At 42.1% G+C, this 15299-nt stretch overlaps 1 protein-coding gene across 1 annotated transcript; it reads right to left on the bottom strand.

The window, feature by feature from the left end:
* Positions 1–203: 203 nt before the first annotated feature.
* Positions 204–8071, bottom strand: npy8ar (neuropeptide Y receptor Y8a). Its single transcript, XM_041811551.1, has 4 exons — positions 7763–8071; positions 7451–7692; positions 3581–3727; positions 204–804 (listed from the first exon to the last, which is right to left on the bottom strand). Exons 1-4 carry the CDS (start codon positions 8069–8071, stop codon positions 354–356), a joined length of 1149 nt encoding a protein of 382 aa, XP_041667485.1. The 3' UTR covers positions 204–353.
* Between the last annotated feature and the right edge of the window lie 7228 nt (positions 8072–15299).

The following is a 15299-nucleotide window of genomic DNA, read 5'->3' as shown; positions in this document are numbered from 1 at the left end:
TTCTCATCTTGACTTTGATGTTTGAGGAAAATCTCCTTGGAGTGAGTAAAGGTCAGTTTTAGGATGTATGGACCAACTTAATCTTCCATTTGGTCTGACATAAACCAGGCTGAAGTTGGAAATCAGTCCGCTCTAGCAGCTCTTCTACTTCATATTGGTGTACTTTAACAGTCAGGTAAACAGAGTTAGCCTCTCGTGGATTTTTAGCTACATTATCCCGCCTCCATCCTCCTCTCCAGACAGCCGGAGTGAGAGTCTTCCTCAGGAGGAGAGTTGTGGAAGTAGAAAAGTGTCAGTCAGCCTGCTGTCAGTGAGTTTCTCCTCTGGTAGAAAAGAGTTTGGTAGTCCCGTCTTTAGGTGATGGCTGGTATCGTTTTGGCCGGCATCGCCGAGCTGATCTCAAACCTGGGCGAGGGGACGCACACGGACCCCATCCTGTTCAGGGACGTTGCCTTGGTGATGCCTTCGCTAGCCACGGTGGACAGAGGGAAGCTCTCGTAGCTCTCCGCCGCTCTGTTTCCACACTGGCAGCGCTGCAGCGTGCTCTTCAGCTCCCTCTGGAAGTTGCTATTGAGGAAGCCGTAGACCACGGGGTTGATGCAGGTCGAGGCCATCGCCGTGAGGTGGCAGGCGGAGAAGATGGCATCGTGCTGGCAGTCCGGGAGGGCCTGGTGGTGCCAGTCAAACAGCGTGTTGAAGACGTTGAGCGGCAGCCAGCACAGAGCGAAGGCTACGACGATGGCTAACAGCATGATGTTGATCCTCTGGGCGCCTCGAGTCCTGCGGCTGCGCTCCACCATGTCCCTGTACGACACAGCAGGAGGCCTTTAGTCAGACATTTCTCTAAATACCACAGCAGACCTCAGGCACAATAACATCAACAGAGCGTCACCCGAGTTAAACTCTGATCAGTTAGACGACAAATAAACACGCTCACTAGAGATCACAGAACTCTACCACAGCTAGCGAGCCACGGTCTGACCCTGGACAGTCTGGTTCCACGACTCCTGCTCATCCTAAAGTCTCCAGAATAAAAGAGATGCTGGCAGACCTGAACCTCGAACTTTTCTAAACCAAAAGTTGCTGATTTAAGAAGATTTTTTTGCCCCTTTTTGCCATTTTCTGCTATATCTTTGCAAATCTTATGCCAATTTTTTTTGGTGTTGCTTTTCACCCATTTTTGCCACCTTTAGCCCAGTTTTTGCCACATTTCACCCTTTTTGCCGCCTTGTTGTTTTGTACAATTGTTTGAACATTTTGCCATTTCTTTTTGCTATTTTTCACCCATTCTTGCCACTGTCTGCCTTTTCTTGCCACTATTAAACCAATTTATTCCAATCATGTTTACGATTTTAATCCATTATTGCCAATATTTACCAATTTTTGCTACTTTTGCAACATTTTGCCTACTTTAATTACCTTTTGCCTTTTTGTCACTTTTTTGCCACTTTCTGTGCATTTTCCATCGCTATTTGGACCTTTTTTTTTTAAAAATCCAGTTTTTTCCAGTGTTGCCCTTCTCACCCATCTTAGCCCAGATTTTTTATTTTGCCCCTTTTTGCCCATTTCTGCAATATCTTTTAGCAACTTTAACCTATTTTAGCCATCTTTTTTCACCTATTTTTGCACCTTTAGCTCAATTTTTGTCCATCTTGCTTTTCTGTGCCCAATTTTTGCCTGTTATCATCACTTTCTACCCAGTTCTGCCCATTGATGCCACCTGTTTGCCACATTTTGCTCATTTTTGCCATTTCTTTATGACAGTTTTGCCTATTTTTTCTACATTTAATCAATTTATGCTACTTTTCACCCATTCTTGCCATTATTGCCTCCATTAAACCAGTTTATGCCGATCTTGTTTACTATTTTAACCCATTATTGCTGCTATTAACCCATTTTTGCTGCTTTTTGCAACATTTTGCCTACTTTAGCCACTTTTACCTTTTTATATCCTTTTTCAAAAATCAAATTTTATCCAATTTTTGCCATTTTAGCCCAGATTTTTAATTTTGCCCCTTTTTGCACTTTTCTGCCACTTTTTGCCCATTTCTGCAACATCTTTTAGCAAGTTCAACCTATTTTAGCCGTCTTTTGCCACCTGTTTTTGCAACCTTAAACCCAATTTTTGTCCATTTTGTCTCTTTTGCCTATTTTTGCCACTTTGTACCCAGTTCTTCCCATTGATGCCACTTTTCTGCTGTTATTTTTTCATTTTGGCCTCTTAAACCTTTTGCCACTTTTTGCCCTTTTGTTATTGTTTTATGCATCTTTTTGCCCGTCTTGCCATTTATTTTTGAGTCTTTTCCCATTTTTTGCCAAATTTAAACTAATATATGATATTTTTCAGCCATTCTTGCCACTTTTTGCCCTTTCAGGCCACTAGTAATCCAATTTATGACACTTTTCTTTTTACTATTTTACCCCATTCTTGCCATGCTTAACTCATTTTTGCTGCCTTTTGCAACGTTTTGCCTACTTAAGCCCACTTTTGTCTTTATTTTCCCTTTTTAGTCACTTTTAACTAATTTTGCACCACTTTTTTTTATTTTTTTAAAAATCCAGTTTTAACAAATTTTGCCCTTTCTTACCCATTTAAGCCCTGATTTTTACCCCCCCCCCCCCCTTTTACCATTGTTCTTCCACTTTTTGCCCATTTATTTAGAATATTTTTGCAACTTTGCCTATTTTAGCTGTTTTGCCATTTTTAGCCCTGCTTGCTTTGCTGCTTCTCTTTTTTTAAAAAACCAATTTCTGCCCATTTATTGCCACTTTGTACCCAGTTTGCCCATTGATGCCACTTTTAATCCATTTCTGCCATCTTGCTGTCTTTGCTATGCTATGTTTTGAATCTTTTTCCTATTGCAGCCATCTTTTGTCAGCCTCAGCCCATTTTTTGTCCATTTTGCCACTTTTGCCACTTTGTATCCAGGTTTGCCCATTAATGCCACTTTTTTGCTGCTCTTTTGCACATTTTTTCACTTTTTTGTTGCACCCTTTGCCCAAATTACCAGTTCTTTTTGCCGTTTTACCCCATTTTGCCACTTCTTGCACATTTCTCAAACTTCTTTTTGACAGAGTTTCCTGTTTTTGCCACATTTAATTAGTTTGTGCAATTTTTCACCCATTTTTGCCACTTTTTGCCCTTTCTTGCCATGATTCAACCAATTTATTACTTTTTTTTTCACTATTCAAATCCATTCTTGCCACGTTTAACCCATTTATACCCATTTTTTTAGAAACATTTTTAGCCCATTCTTGCTAGGATGGAGTTTTGTTAAATGGATAGAAGACTCCTACACACATCTTAATGTCTGCAAAATAAAAGAGACACTAAAAGACTTAAACCTTTAACTTTTCTAAAACAAAAGTTGCTGATACATTTAACCATACAGGCAGTGTGCAGGGGTTTCTTTCTTTTTATTTTGGGAATCAAAAACGATAAATTTTCCAATATTTGATGTCTGGAGCTTGTATTTTATTGCTGCAGTGATAAGGTTGGATTCCACTAGTCCCATATCATATTGAGGATCCAGCTCTAGTTTTAAGAAAGCTGAAACATGAGGGTAGCGTGAACGCTGACCTGCGTCGTCTCAGGCGGAGGAAGATCCTGAGGTAGCAGAGCAGCACCAGCAGCAGAGGGAGGCAGTACTGGAAGAGCAGCAGAGACGTGGTGTAGGCCAGACGGTGTTTGTCCGACGGCCACAGCTCCATGCAGATCAGATGATCTCTGACAGACGGAAACACACATGCAGGGGAATTATAAATGAGTGTTTATATAAAAATGTCTTTTTCCTTCTCTCTGAGCAGACTGGAATGATGGTGGTTTACTCATTTTCATGAAATTGTCATAATTTTCTCCAGACCTCAACTCTAGGCCTCCATATTTGAATGACTGCACAAACTGGCACCTTTCAGCCAAATGCATCTGTAGAGATGGTCTTTATATATTTACCTTTATTCACCTGGCCACTCTAACCTCCATTTATCATCTAACAAGCACCTGAGCCCTGCTAGAAGGTTTGGTTTCCTTCTCTTTTTTTCAAGCAGACGGTTGATTCCACCTTCATTTCTCTGAGTCACTTCATGTGTACACCATGTAGAAAGACTTAAGTAAGGAAATATTCAATCATGGTCCAGAGGACTGCGCTGTGATTCACAGCTGAGCTGAGAAAACAAAGCTGATTGTCCTCGAATATTAAGAAATACAACAACAGCATGGTAATAATTTCATTTTCATTTAATAAGTCAGGATTTTTAATGAATTAAGCATCACTGTATCTCATTCAGAGCAGCTCTCCAGTCCTCCAGCCTGCATTTATCTGTAATTACAGGCTTTAACAGATTCTTACATCTACAGCCTCTGAGTCTGAAATCAGGATCATAAAGAGAAAAGTCTGAGAGACTAAATCCATCAGTTTAACAGAGAGAAGGAGACAGTACTGTTGTAAATCCAGAGCTGCAGAACAATGAGAGCTGCAGTGGAAGCTTATGGAAATATTCTGCAGCCTTTAAATAAAAAAACGACACAAAGACAGTCAGAAATGTTTGCAGTTTTCCACTCAGGCACAGTGGCATGTAAAGAACAGTACGATTAATGAATAATAAAACAGAGAGTGGATTATTCATGCTGTAGGAACAGGAAACATGTCAGACACACGTGTTCATCAGGAAGCATGATCCGGAGTCTCTGCTCATAACAGGAAATAATAACTTTAAACCTGTTTCTATCTGCATTTTACAGAAATGATCACTCTGGAATATTAACTCTTTCCATTCTAAATTTTTGATAAATGCCTTTGCAAGAGCCACAATCTAAGAAGTGAAAAGTGGAAAAAATGGCTTGAAGTAGCAATAAAAATAAGTTACAGGTGGAAAAAATGCAAAAATAGGTGAAAAGGGGCAAAAATGGGGAGAGGAAGTGAAACAATGGTAAGAAAGTAGCAAAAATGGGTAAAAAGTGACAAAAAAGGGTTACAGGTGGCAAAAAAGGTCAAAAATTGGTGAAAGGGGCAAAATAGGCATTAAATGGACAAAACTAGGAGAAAAGTGTCAAAAACTGTAGCAAAATCACAAAAAAATGAGTCAAAAGTGGTCAAAAAGCTGCAAAAATGCACTAAAAATGAGTGAAAAGTGACTAAAATGGGCAAAAAGCTGTTAAAAGGTGGAAACATATGGGGAAAGTGGCACTTGATGGCAAAAGGCAGATTAAATGGGCGAAAATTGACTAATACTAACGAAAAGGGGCAAAAATGGGTGCAAAGTCACAAAAACTGAGTTACAGGTGGTCAAAAGTGGAAAAGTGCTGTAAAAATGAGTAAAAAGTAACTAGTGTTGTAAAAAGATGGGGATATGGGGGGAAAGTGGCATTTATTGGCAAAAGGCAGCTTCAATGGGCTAAGAGTGGCAAAAAATGTGAAAAATAGCAAAAAAGCATGGTGATAGTGGCTAAAACTGATGAAAAAGGGCAAAAATGAGATAAAAGTGGTAAAAATGGTCAAAAAGCAGCACATAAGTGAAAAAAAATGTGATTAGGGGTAAAGTAGGTATACAATGGACAAAACTTGGTGAAAGTGGCAAAAATGGGTGCAAAGTCACAAAAGTGGAGCTACAGGTGGTCAAAGAGTGATAAAAATGCTGCAAAAATGAGTAAAAAGTGGCTAAAATAAGCAAAAAAAGCTGAAAAAAGGTGGAAAAATGGGGGAAAAGTGGCAATTGTTGTTGAGAGGCTGTTTAAATGGGCAATAAGTGGCAAAAAATGGAGAAAATGGCAAAAAAGCATGATGAAAGTGGCTAAAACTGATGAAAAAGGGCAAAATGAGATAAAAGTGGCAAAAACGATAAAAAAAGTGGCAAATAAGTGAAAAAAAATGGTGATAAAGGGGTAAAGTAGGTAAACAATGGACAAAACATGGTGAGAAGTGGCAAAAATGCATGGAAAGTCACAAAAATGGAGTAACAGGTGGTTAAAAAGTGGTTAAAAATGCTGCAAAAATGAGTACAAAGTGACTACATTGGGCAAAAAAGCTCTAAAAAAGTTGGAAAAATGGGGGGAAAGTGGCATTTCTATGCAAAAGGCCGTTTAAATGGGCAAAAGTGTCAAAAAAGGGAGAAATTGGCAAAAAAGCATGATGAAAGTGGCTAAAACGGATGAAAAATGCGAAAATGGCAAAAAGTAGCTAAAAATAGTGGTTAGAATGGAAGAAATTGATTAAACATAAAAAAAAAAAACGAAAAAAGGGCGATGAAAATAAAGAGAGAAAAAATAAATGTTGACAGTGAAGTTTGACCACTAAATCCTGCTGTATAAGTGTTAGAAACAAACTGATTAATGTGACTGCATGGATCATTTCTGAGGTCAAAGTTTCCATTTCTAAGGTTTCCTGGAGGATAATATTTCAAATTTAGACACAAAAGAGCCACGAGGCCGAAGAGCCACGCTGAGTATCACTGATTACAAGACTCTCTCACTTTTCTGATTCTGCAGTTATCCTCGGCTCTTTGCCTTTGGATATTTTCAGATGCATTTGAATTTTTGAACCTTGTTTGTAAAGCCGCTAGACTAAAGCTGCAGTAATCAGAGGTCTGAGATGTTACAAATAAAATCTGCCCTGCATGTAGTCCACATAAAGTCCGCTTCAGCGGAGCCTGAGCTCGGAGCAAACACGTTTATCCAGGGCTAGAAAATCCCCAAAGGAAGCAGAAACAGAAAAAAAACTGACTTAAGAACACTTTCTAGGATCAGAACTGACTTTTCGAGAAGGTCAAAGGTCAAAAGTCATCCAGATTGTTCTTGAGCCCAGTTCCAACATCCACGCACACACATTCACTGACTTTGAGGCGCGTTCCTGCTCAGTCTGTGAGGGCTGAGGGCCGTCCCGCTGTCAGGCGATAACATGCATGAGACTTCTGGGCCTGCACCCTTTCCATGAGTGGGCATATCTGCAGACGTAATGCGAGGGAATTACCCATAGTTCATAGCACTGTGATGCATGACAGGGAATCCCTGGGGATGCCTGCTAGCAAACTCTTTAAAAGGGAAGTGAAAAGGGCAAAATAGTAACAAAAATCATGCAGGGTGCAACCAGCGTTGATGCTGCAACAACAAAGAAAAGGTGCAAAAATCCCCTTTTATACCACTGTGCACCCTTGCAGACTCATGCACCCAATCCCTTTCCAGGTGCAGCCAGGTAAGTCCTTGAGGGCTCAGGGTTTAGGGAGGAGGCTGAGATTCAGCCCTGGGAACCAACCCTTAAAGGCTCAGACTTTGCTCATTGTCTTTCTAGTGCGCCCCCTGCAGGCCTGGAGGCCCCCTGTCAACCTAAAAAGATGGAGTGCTTTTGTGTGCTCATATGGACCAGCAGGTCCTTGTGTACAGGTGCCTCTCTGAGAATTCGAATATCATGGAAAGTTAATTTTCCTGTGATTTGATGAAGAAGATGCGTGAGCTCACCTGAAGGGGTTTGTGGGTAGGCTGATGTTCTGGAAGGGGTCGTTGGTGAGTATGTTGAAGGAGAGGAAGGGCAGAGAGATGAAGCAGGCCACCAGCCACGTCAGCCCCACGGCCAGGTAGGAGTGTCCTGCAGCGGGAGACCAGCCGGTGGGATGGAGGATCAGCTGGTGACGCTCCAACGCGATCAGGACCAAGGAGAAGACGGAGACGGTCACTGACATGCACTGGACGAAGGGGGTCACCTGTGGACAGGTAGAGCGAGCTGTCAAACCCAGGCGGAGGTTCATCAGCCGTCTGTAGATGGCGTCTTACCTTACAGAGCGCCTCTCCCAGCACCCATCGGTCCATCAGCGTGTAGATGACGGTCACCGGCAGACACACCACGCACATCAGGATGTCGGAGCACGACAGGTTGGCGATCAGGATGTTGGTCACGTTGTGCAGCTCCTGTTGCCGGGCGATGATGTACACCAGGCCTGCATTGCCGAGCAACCCGATGGCGATGACGGCGCTGTACGCTACAATCAGGAAGGTGGCCCCGCCTACAGAGGGAGGGCACTGATAGGTGTCTGCCCAATCGGAGGCCTCCCACAAGCCCAGGAGGCTGCTGTCGTTGGACATGGCAGGGGGGAGGAGGAGGGGTGGAGCGGGGGAGGGCAGTGGGTCAAAGCCCCGAGGCTGATGGTGACCTTCTCTTTATCCAAAAAAAAAAAAAGTTTAAATCCCGGCGTGCTGGGAGACGGCAGGAAGAGGTGGAGACGATGGATAGAGAAGGCCGCTCAGTGATTTTTTTAAAACAGACGATTGTTTTAAAAATAGACGCCGTCCTCTTTTTCCTTCACCGACGTCCCAGAGGAGCGCCGTAGCATCAGCGTGTCCCTGAGAGAAGAAAATACGACACAGACGTTAGAGGTGAAGAAGTCGTGGAGAAAACAAGAGGAGCAAAACGGTGGAGACCTGGTCTGTTCTACAAATACGCTCACTGCCACTTTATTAGGAACACCAGCCATATCTAATCAGCCAATCACGCTGCAGCATCAATGAAACAATGCTTTAAGGTAGTGATAATCAACTGGAGGCCCGGGGGCCACATCAGGCCCCCCACAACTTCCCATCCGGTCCCCAGAGGATTATTAAGTTCAGAAAATGTGAGAGAGCAGAAATATGGCGTCCTATAATTTGCCTTTTTTATTGAAGTTTAAATAAAACCTTCAACCTAGCAGATCTGTTTCCTGCATGTGTTTTTGACCAATCACAACACAGCATACTAGCATCAAACTCAGTGACAGACATGAAGAGGGCTCTAGAGATATGTAGCTAAAATATCTCAATCGCCCCCTAGTGGCTGGCTGCAGTAAAGGTGTAATTTTATTGTTAAAGGCTTAAAAATTCCACTAGTTTTGAAAGGAAATAATGTTTTTAAATTACTTTAGTCATACAAAAATATAGATTTTATATCAGTTTGTATCTCGGGTTGGCCTCCCACCCCTGCTTTTAGGCATGTAGACACGGTCCAGACCTGTGTTACTCAACCACAGAGCCACATTTTTAAAAATATATTTGTGGGTTGCAGGTAATCGAGTGGTTAAGGTGCGCTCCATGAAGGCAGACGGCCCGGGGTTCGTGCTCTTGTCCCTGGTTTGGACTCTATCCACTGTCCCCCTTTATCAAATAAAGGCACTTCAATGCCAAAATAAACCTTTAAAAAAAAAAAAAAAAAAAAAATATATATATATATATATATATATATATATATATATATATATGTGTGTGTGTGTGTGTGTGTGTGTGTGTGTGTGTGTGCAAGAGCCACAATCTAAGTGGTGAAAAGTGGCAATTCAAATAAGTTAAATGTGCCAAAAATGGTCAAAAATCGGCAGACACTGGAGAAAAGTGGCAAAAATTGGTAAGAAGTGAACAAATAATGAGTTCAAAGTGTGCAGAAAAATGAGTGAAGAGTGACTAAAATAGGAAAAAATCAGAAAAAAGAAGGAAAAATTGGCAAAAAAAATGCCATTTAATTGCAAATGGCAACTTAAACGAGCAGGAAGTGGCAAAAATGAGCAAAAATTGCAAAAAGCAGGATAAAAGAGTAAAAAACTGGAGAAAAGAGACAAAAAGAAGTGGAAAAAATGCACTGAAAGCAGCAAATACTGGGAGAAAAGTGTCAAAAAAGGGCAGAAAGTGGTGAAAATGGGTGAAAAGATGGAAACAAAAATGAGTTACTGGTGGCAAAAATGGTCCAAAAGTGGCAAAAACATGGAGAAAAATGAGTGAAGAGTGACTAAAATGGGCAAAAATCAGAAAAAAGATGGGAAAAATGCAAAAAGCTTGAAAAAGTGGCAAAATGGGAAATTAGTGGCATTTAATTGCGAAAGGCAGCGTAAATGGGCAAAAAGTGGTAAAAAAGGTGAAAAAAGGGGCAAAAAAATTGCAAAAAAAAACCTAGATAAAAGTGTTAAAAATAGGCTAAAAGCAGTGGAATTAAAGTACCAAAAAAATTATTTATTTAAAAAAATAAATTTGAAAAATGACTAGTTTTTCCATTTTTTAAATTTTTGGTCAGGAACTGAAAAACGGAATAATGAGAATTTCTCCCGTTTTTTGAGTCTGGTTTCAACCAGGAAATGGATCTGCCAGAAAATACACTGATTGTTAACCCCATGCAGCCCTCAACATCTATCAGTGGCTGGGTTTCCATTACACTTGGAAATGCACAAAATCGAAATAGCACAATAAAAAACTGGTAATGGAAACCTAAAATAAACCCTAAAATAACGATAAAAAGTTTTTCCGCATTCATGAGGAGGTTTTTCAGCCGTTTCAAGATAGAAATATATCGCGAGAGAGTAATGGAAACACTTTTTCAGCATTTACAAGACGTGACGTACAGGGTCACATGACCAGTCACTCCGAGACAACATGGCGCGGTACGTGTGGGCAGAAGAGGAGAGACTTTTCTTATACGTGGCTTTTGCCATACATACGGACTTTACCTCTGAACTTTCATCCGCCGCCGTAGACGTAACCAAAACCGTACCAACTCGCAACAGGTTTGGAGCGTCAAGCTTCCCTGCAGCGGATTTACGGGAGATGAGATTTTACGAGAATTGCACGGCCTATGCCCAAAACTCCCTTCAATGGAAACGCATTCAAAGCGACATTGTACTTAATCGAAATTTAAGAAATATCGCTTTTATTTTGCGGCAAACTGTAATGGAAACCCAGCTGGTGACAGCATGCAGTTTCTGTTGCTTTGTTTTGTTTACGGCCTTCATTTCAGAGTGCTGAAGTTCAAACGAACATCAGAGCAGAGAGAAAGTGGATTATCCACTGAACCCTGGTTGTTGGTCTGAGTTCTCTCCAGTCTGCTGATCCTCTGGGACTATCACACCACCTCAGTAATCTCCAGGGTCTACAGAGACTGGAGAGACAAATAAATCCAGCTAGCAGCAGTTCTCTGGTTGATGTCAGAGGTCTGAGCTGATAGGAAGGAAACAGGTCTCAGTTTTATAATGAAGGTATGAAGAAGAGCACCGATGTGAGCGCTGACACAGACGGAGCAGAAAACCACAGTCCTACCAGCTAAGAACCACTACCAGAGGCTGTAAAGACAACAGAAGACTGGGAAAGGTCTCCATAGAGTCTGGATTTCTGCAGCCACCCTCACAGTAAGATCAGAATAAACCCTGATCCGTGCAGACTGCTGAGGTGGAGTGTATTTCATCTCTCTGCTGAGACTGCCGCCCACAAACCTTCATTAGCATAAACCATTGTAGCTGTAATGTCTCATTACGTGCTTCACATCTCCAGAGATGTTATTGGATCCGGAGCTGCGACTCAGACGACTGTTTAGAGAGGGACACTTTCATTTCAGAGAACGGCCTCAGGAGGCGTCTGATTTAAAGGCGGTAAACGATGGTATTATCAGAGGAGAGACGGCGATCAGAGGAGCTGAAGGAGACGCCTAAAACGGCAAACACAAAAACCACACAAGACGCTGTTTTTCCTGAGGTTTAGGAAGATAGTGATCAGCTGAAGACTGAAGGAGAAAGCACTTCCTGTCTCAGAGTTAGAGACGTCTGTCGGAGCTCAGATTACTATTTTATCTCACTTATGAGAGGAAGAAAACTAGAGGGTAAGAATGAGGCTGACGAAACCTCTTCTGATTCATTTAAAGTTGATTTGATGAAAATTTGACTGAGTGCAGCCACTTCATCTTTAATTTCATATTTATCCTTCAAGGACGACGCCTCGAGCACTGAAGCAACAAGGAGTGGTGATTAAAAAGAAGGTGATGAAGAAAATGAATAAAAATTCATTTAAAGATTAAAAAGAGCATGATTTGAATTTAGAAAATGATAACCACTGCAAAGATAAGCAGTTTTTACTACATTTAACACCAATAATCACTCAGACGGAGCCATGTCGTTGTTTGGACGGTTAAAGTCTGTAGGATAGTATTATCATGCTGACGTCTGTTATTTACCAAAGGCAACTTCTAGTACTTTTAAATTCAACATTTACATCATGCAACTTTTGTTGCTTTATTTACTGTTTAAAGCATGCAGCAAACTCTATTTTGACATGAACTGTTAAAAGCATGCAGTATTTTTCTATATTTCTATATATTTAACCCTCTAGAACCCAGCGTAGTGCTGGAGTTACGATAAGCATGTCCATTTTTGATTGGCAGTAGATTTGAAACTGGATAAGATAGACCGATCATTCTTTTTGCAAATAAAACCTGAGGAGTTACACTAACATTTCACACATTCTCCATGTTTCAGAGTGCTTTTTTGTTGCAGTGATGGGTTTGTAAAAATACACAATAAAGCGCACATAACAAAAATCTTTTAAAAGAGACCACGGGTATTTGCAGCACTTCCTACGTTGAAATAAACGTCATCATGTTGTGGGCATGACCTGTCACATGATTCTTAAGTGTCCCTACCTCATAGGCTCCCCACCCCAACAACAGGAAGTGGTGTATTTTCCCGGGAGTTGTATTTTTTTTCTGCAGAATACATTGAAGAACTTAGCCTGCACACTTAAGGCCCGAACATACTCAAGCTTACTGTGAGCGGAGCGGACTCCACGTGGAATGTCCGCAGTCATCAGAGCTTCCATAGTCAAGCGCACTGCCGCATAGTAGTTACCTGTGAAATTTCCATGAAATCCTACATTTCCCGCAATCCTTGCAAGTTGTTTACATTTTTCTGTCATGGCGCTGGCTTTGCAAAGCAATAAAATTAAGAGACGGTGGTATGTACGGCCATTAAATGCCACAAGAGACGAGGAAGGGGAGTATGCCATGTTGGTGAAGGACATGCGAAGTACTGACGTGGAAAAGCATTTTCAGTACTTCCAAATGACACGTGAAAAGTTTGATGATCTAGTTGGGCGTCTAGCCTCACTCCTTCTCCACTCTGGGAGTCACCGCTCAGCCGTCAACGCTGCACAGAGGAACAAAATGCAGGTCGGTGTCACATTTAATACGGATCGATGTGAAAAATACATGCTGAGCAGTGTTTTGTGTGACACCAGTACGCGGAGCGGAGTCCGTCCTAAAATTTGAGCTTTGCTCGCACAGGCCTTGCGGACGTCCGCTTTGAGTCCGCGCAGACCTCTGCAGAGTCCGTTCCGCTTACTGTAAAATAAACAGTGAAACTGTGGTTAAAGTTTTTTCTGGACCTTAATCTCATCATCATGAACACGTAAACACTGACAGTCCTGGTTAGAAGAAGAAAAAACTGCAGGGCTCATAAATATGCATCAACCTAAAGTCACACTACGTACAGTCACGAGGATGTAAACAGACAAAGGTCAGAGCTCTCCTAAACACACATTTGCACATAAATAATATATGATAATAAAGACACATGCAGCGTGTCCTCCTCTCCGCTCCCTGAGGACGATTGATTAAGGAAGAGCTTATTAGCAGCCATCGTCTCTGATTACAGCACTCATCACACCATCGCTCACATTAGCATACAGCCTCCTCCTCCTCCTCCTCTTCCTCCTCCTGTCTGTCTCTGACAGCCTCCATGCGACCCCAGGGGTGACACACCGGCGTCACGCTTGTGATGACACCCGTCAGAGCACTCCCTATCTCCTATCTCCACACTCAGCTCTGATTAGAACGGCTGCCTATCAGGATGAGAGGACGCCAATACAACGATCGTACAAGTGTTGCAACAACAAACATGGCTGCTCAGAGGCTGTGTCCTCTTCTTCTTTGGCTCATGTCTGCAGGAAGCAGCAGATACAGAAGGCTGAAAGTCAAGCAACAAGTCAAACTTCTGTTCAGTTCTCGGTCCACTCAGGCTGCAAAAACACAGACAGACTTATAAATCTAAACTGGTTTAAAGATGAGAGACAGGCCTGCTGCTCTCTGAGTGAGGGGAAATGCTCACCCTTCATTACAGCAAAAAACAACAATGACGTACGTGTTCAGGACCAGCGTGTGATTATCCCTGTGAAGTTTGGTGATGTTAGAAAATAGACAAAAACCAAGTTCTGTTGGCTTCTGCACATAAGTGATGACTGCTTCCTCTGATTCTTCTAACCAGCATAAATGATGTATAGATGAATAAATAAGGGGTTTAACTCACAGAGAGAAGGTTCCTGGTTGTTATAGGCTGAACAGAGGCCTTTCTGCTCAGATTCAGATGTTCTCCCTGTGTATGTGGACTCTCTGAATACTCCAGCCTCTCCTACAGTCCACAAACATGCTCATTAGGTTAATTGGTGACTCCAGTTTGTCCGAAGGTGTCAGTAAGTCTTTACCAAGCATCCTAGTTCAAACGCTGAGAAGAAAACTCAATATTTAATCCTCATCTCCAAACACATCCTCCTTTAACAGAGCCTCATACACACATAAATCAAACCCTGATTACAGTTCATTATCTCTGAGGCATTAAACATTCATAGTTTCACTCTGAGGGTGATTAAGAATCTTTACTACAAAGTGCAATTTTAAATAAAAATGTAATATATATCAGCACGGCCTCACTGCAAACGAAGATTAATCACTCTCGGTTGTCCGTGCGCCTGAATTTTTGGTCCGAGCTTTTTTAATTTAATTATTTCCTTCAATGAGGAGGGATGACCCAGTTTCTCTCCGCTATGAAGTTCAGAGACGGCAGAATGGAAATCAGAGTCCGGATAGAAGATCAGATGGTTAGAAAATAAGATGGAGACGTTTGAAACGTGAACTCTAGACTCATTAACCATCACAGCTCAGACTTTACCTCATCACAGGGGAATATTAGAGAAAAATGACCATGGAGGAATAACAGCACTGAAAGGTAAACAGTAGGGTCCTGAGTTTCATTATCTGCATGACACGAAGGCTGATATTAGAGGCTAGGGATCTAGGGGCCCTCAGGGGCCACTGCATTAAAAACAGGCATGATTCTGTACTGAAATCACTGCATGGGCTCAGGAACATTCCAGAAACCATCGTCTGTCAACACAGTTGGCCGTGCCATCCACCAATGACAGTTAAAGCTGGATCATGGAGAGAAGAAGCCGAAACACCGCCGTCTTCTCTGGACCAAAGCTCATTTAACATGGACTGAGGAAACATGGAAAACTGTTCTGTGGTCAGAGGAAACCACAGACGCCGTGTCCTGTGGACTAAAGAGGAGAGGGAGCATCCAGCTTGTTCTCCTGGCTCAGGTCTAAAGCCTGCATCTCTGATGGTATGGGGTTAAATTGGTGCCCATGGCGTGGACAGCTCTAACATCTGGAAAGGAACTATCAATGCTGGAAAGTAGAGAGAGCTTTTACAGCCGTGCTATTCAACCCGGCTCAACCAGTGTTAATGTAGGCGACCAAAACTATG

Source organism: Cheilinus undulatus, linkage group 17, assembly GCF_018320785.1.
Source record: "Cheilinus undulatus linkage group 17, ASM1832078v1, whole genome shotgun sequence".
Classification (NCBI taxonomy): domain Eukaryota; kingdom Metazoa; phylum Chordata; class Actinopteri; order Labriformes; family Labridae; genus Cheilinus; species Cheilinus undulatus.
This window is presented reverse-complemented; position numbering and strand designations above follow the sequence as displayed.

Excerpts from the sequence above, each read along its gene's own strand:
- npy8ar (XM_041811551.1), bottom strand. The coding sequence starts at position 8,071 with ATGTCCAACGACAGCAGCCTCCTGGGCTTGTGGGAGGCCTCCGATTGG. Across the intron at positions 7,693-7,762 it reads TGGGAGAGGCGCTCTGTAAG|GTGACCCCCTTCGTCCAGTG; the intron begins GTAAGACGCCAT and ends ACCTGTCCACAG. Across the intron at positions 805-3,580 it reads CTCCGCCTGAGACGACGCAG|GGACATGGTGGAGCGCAGCC; the intron begins GTCAGCGTTCAC and ends TGTGTCGTACAG.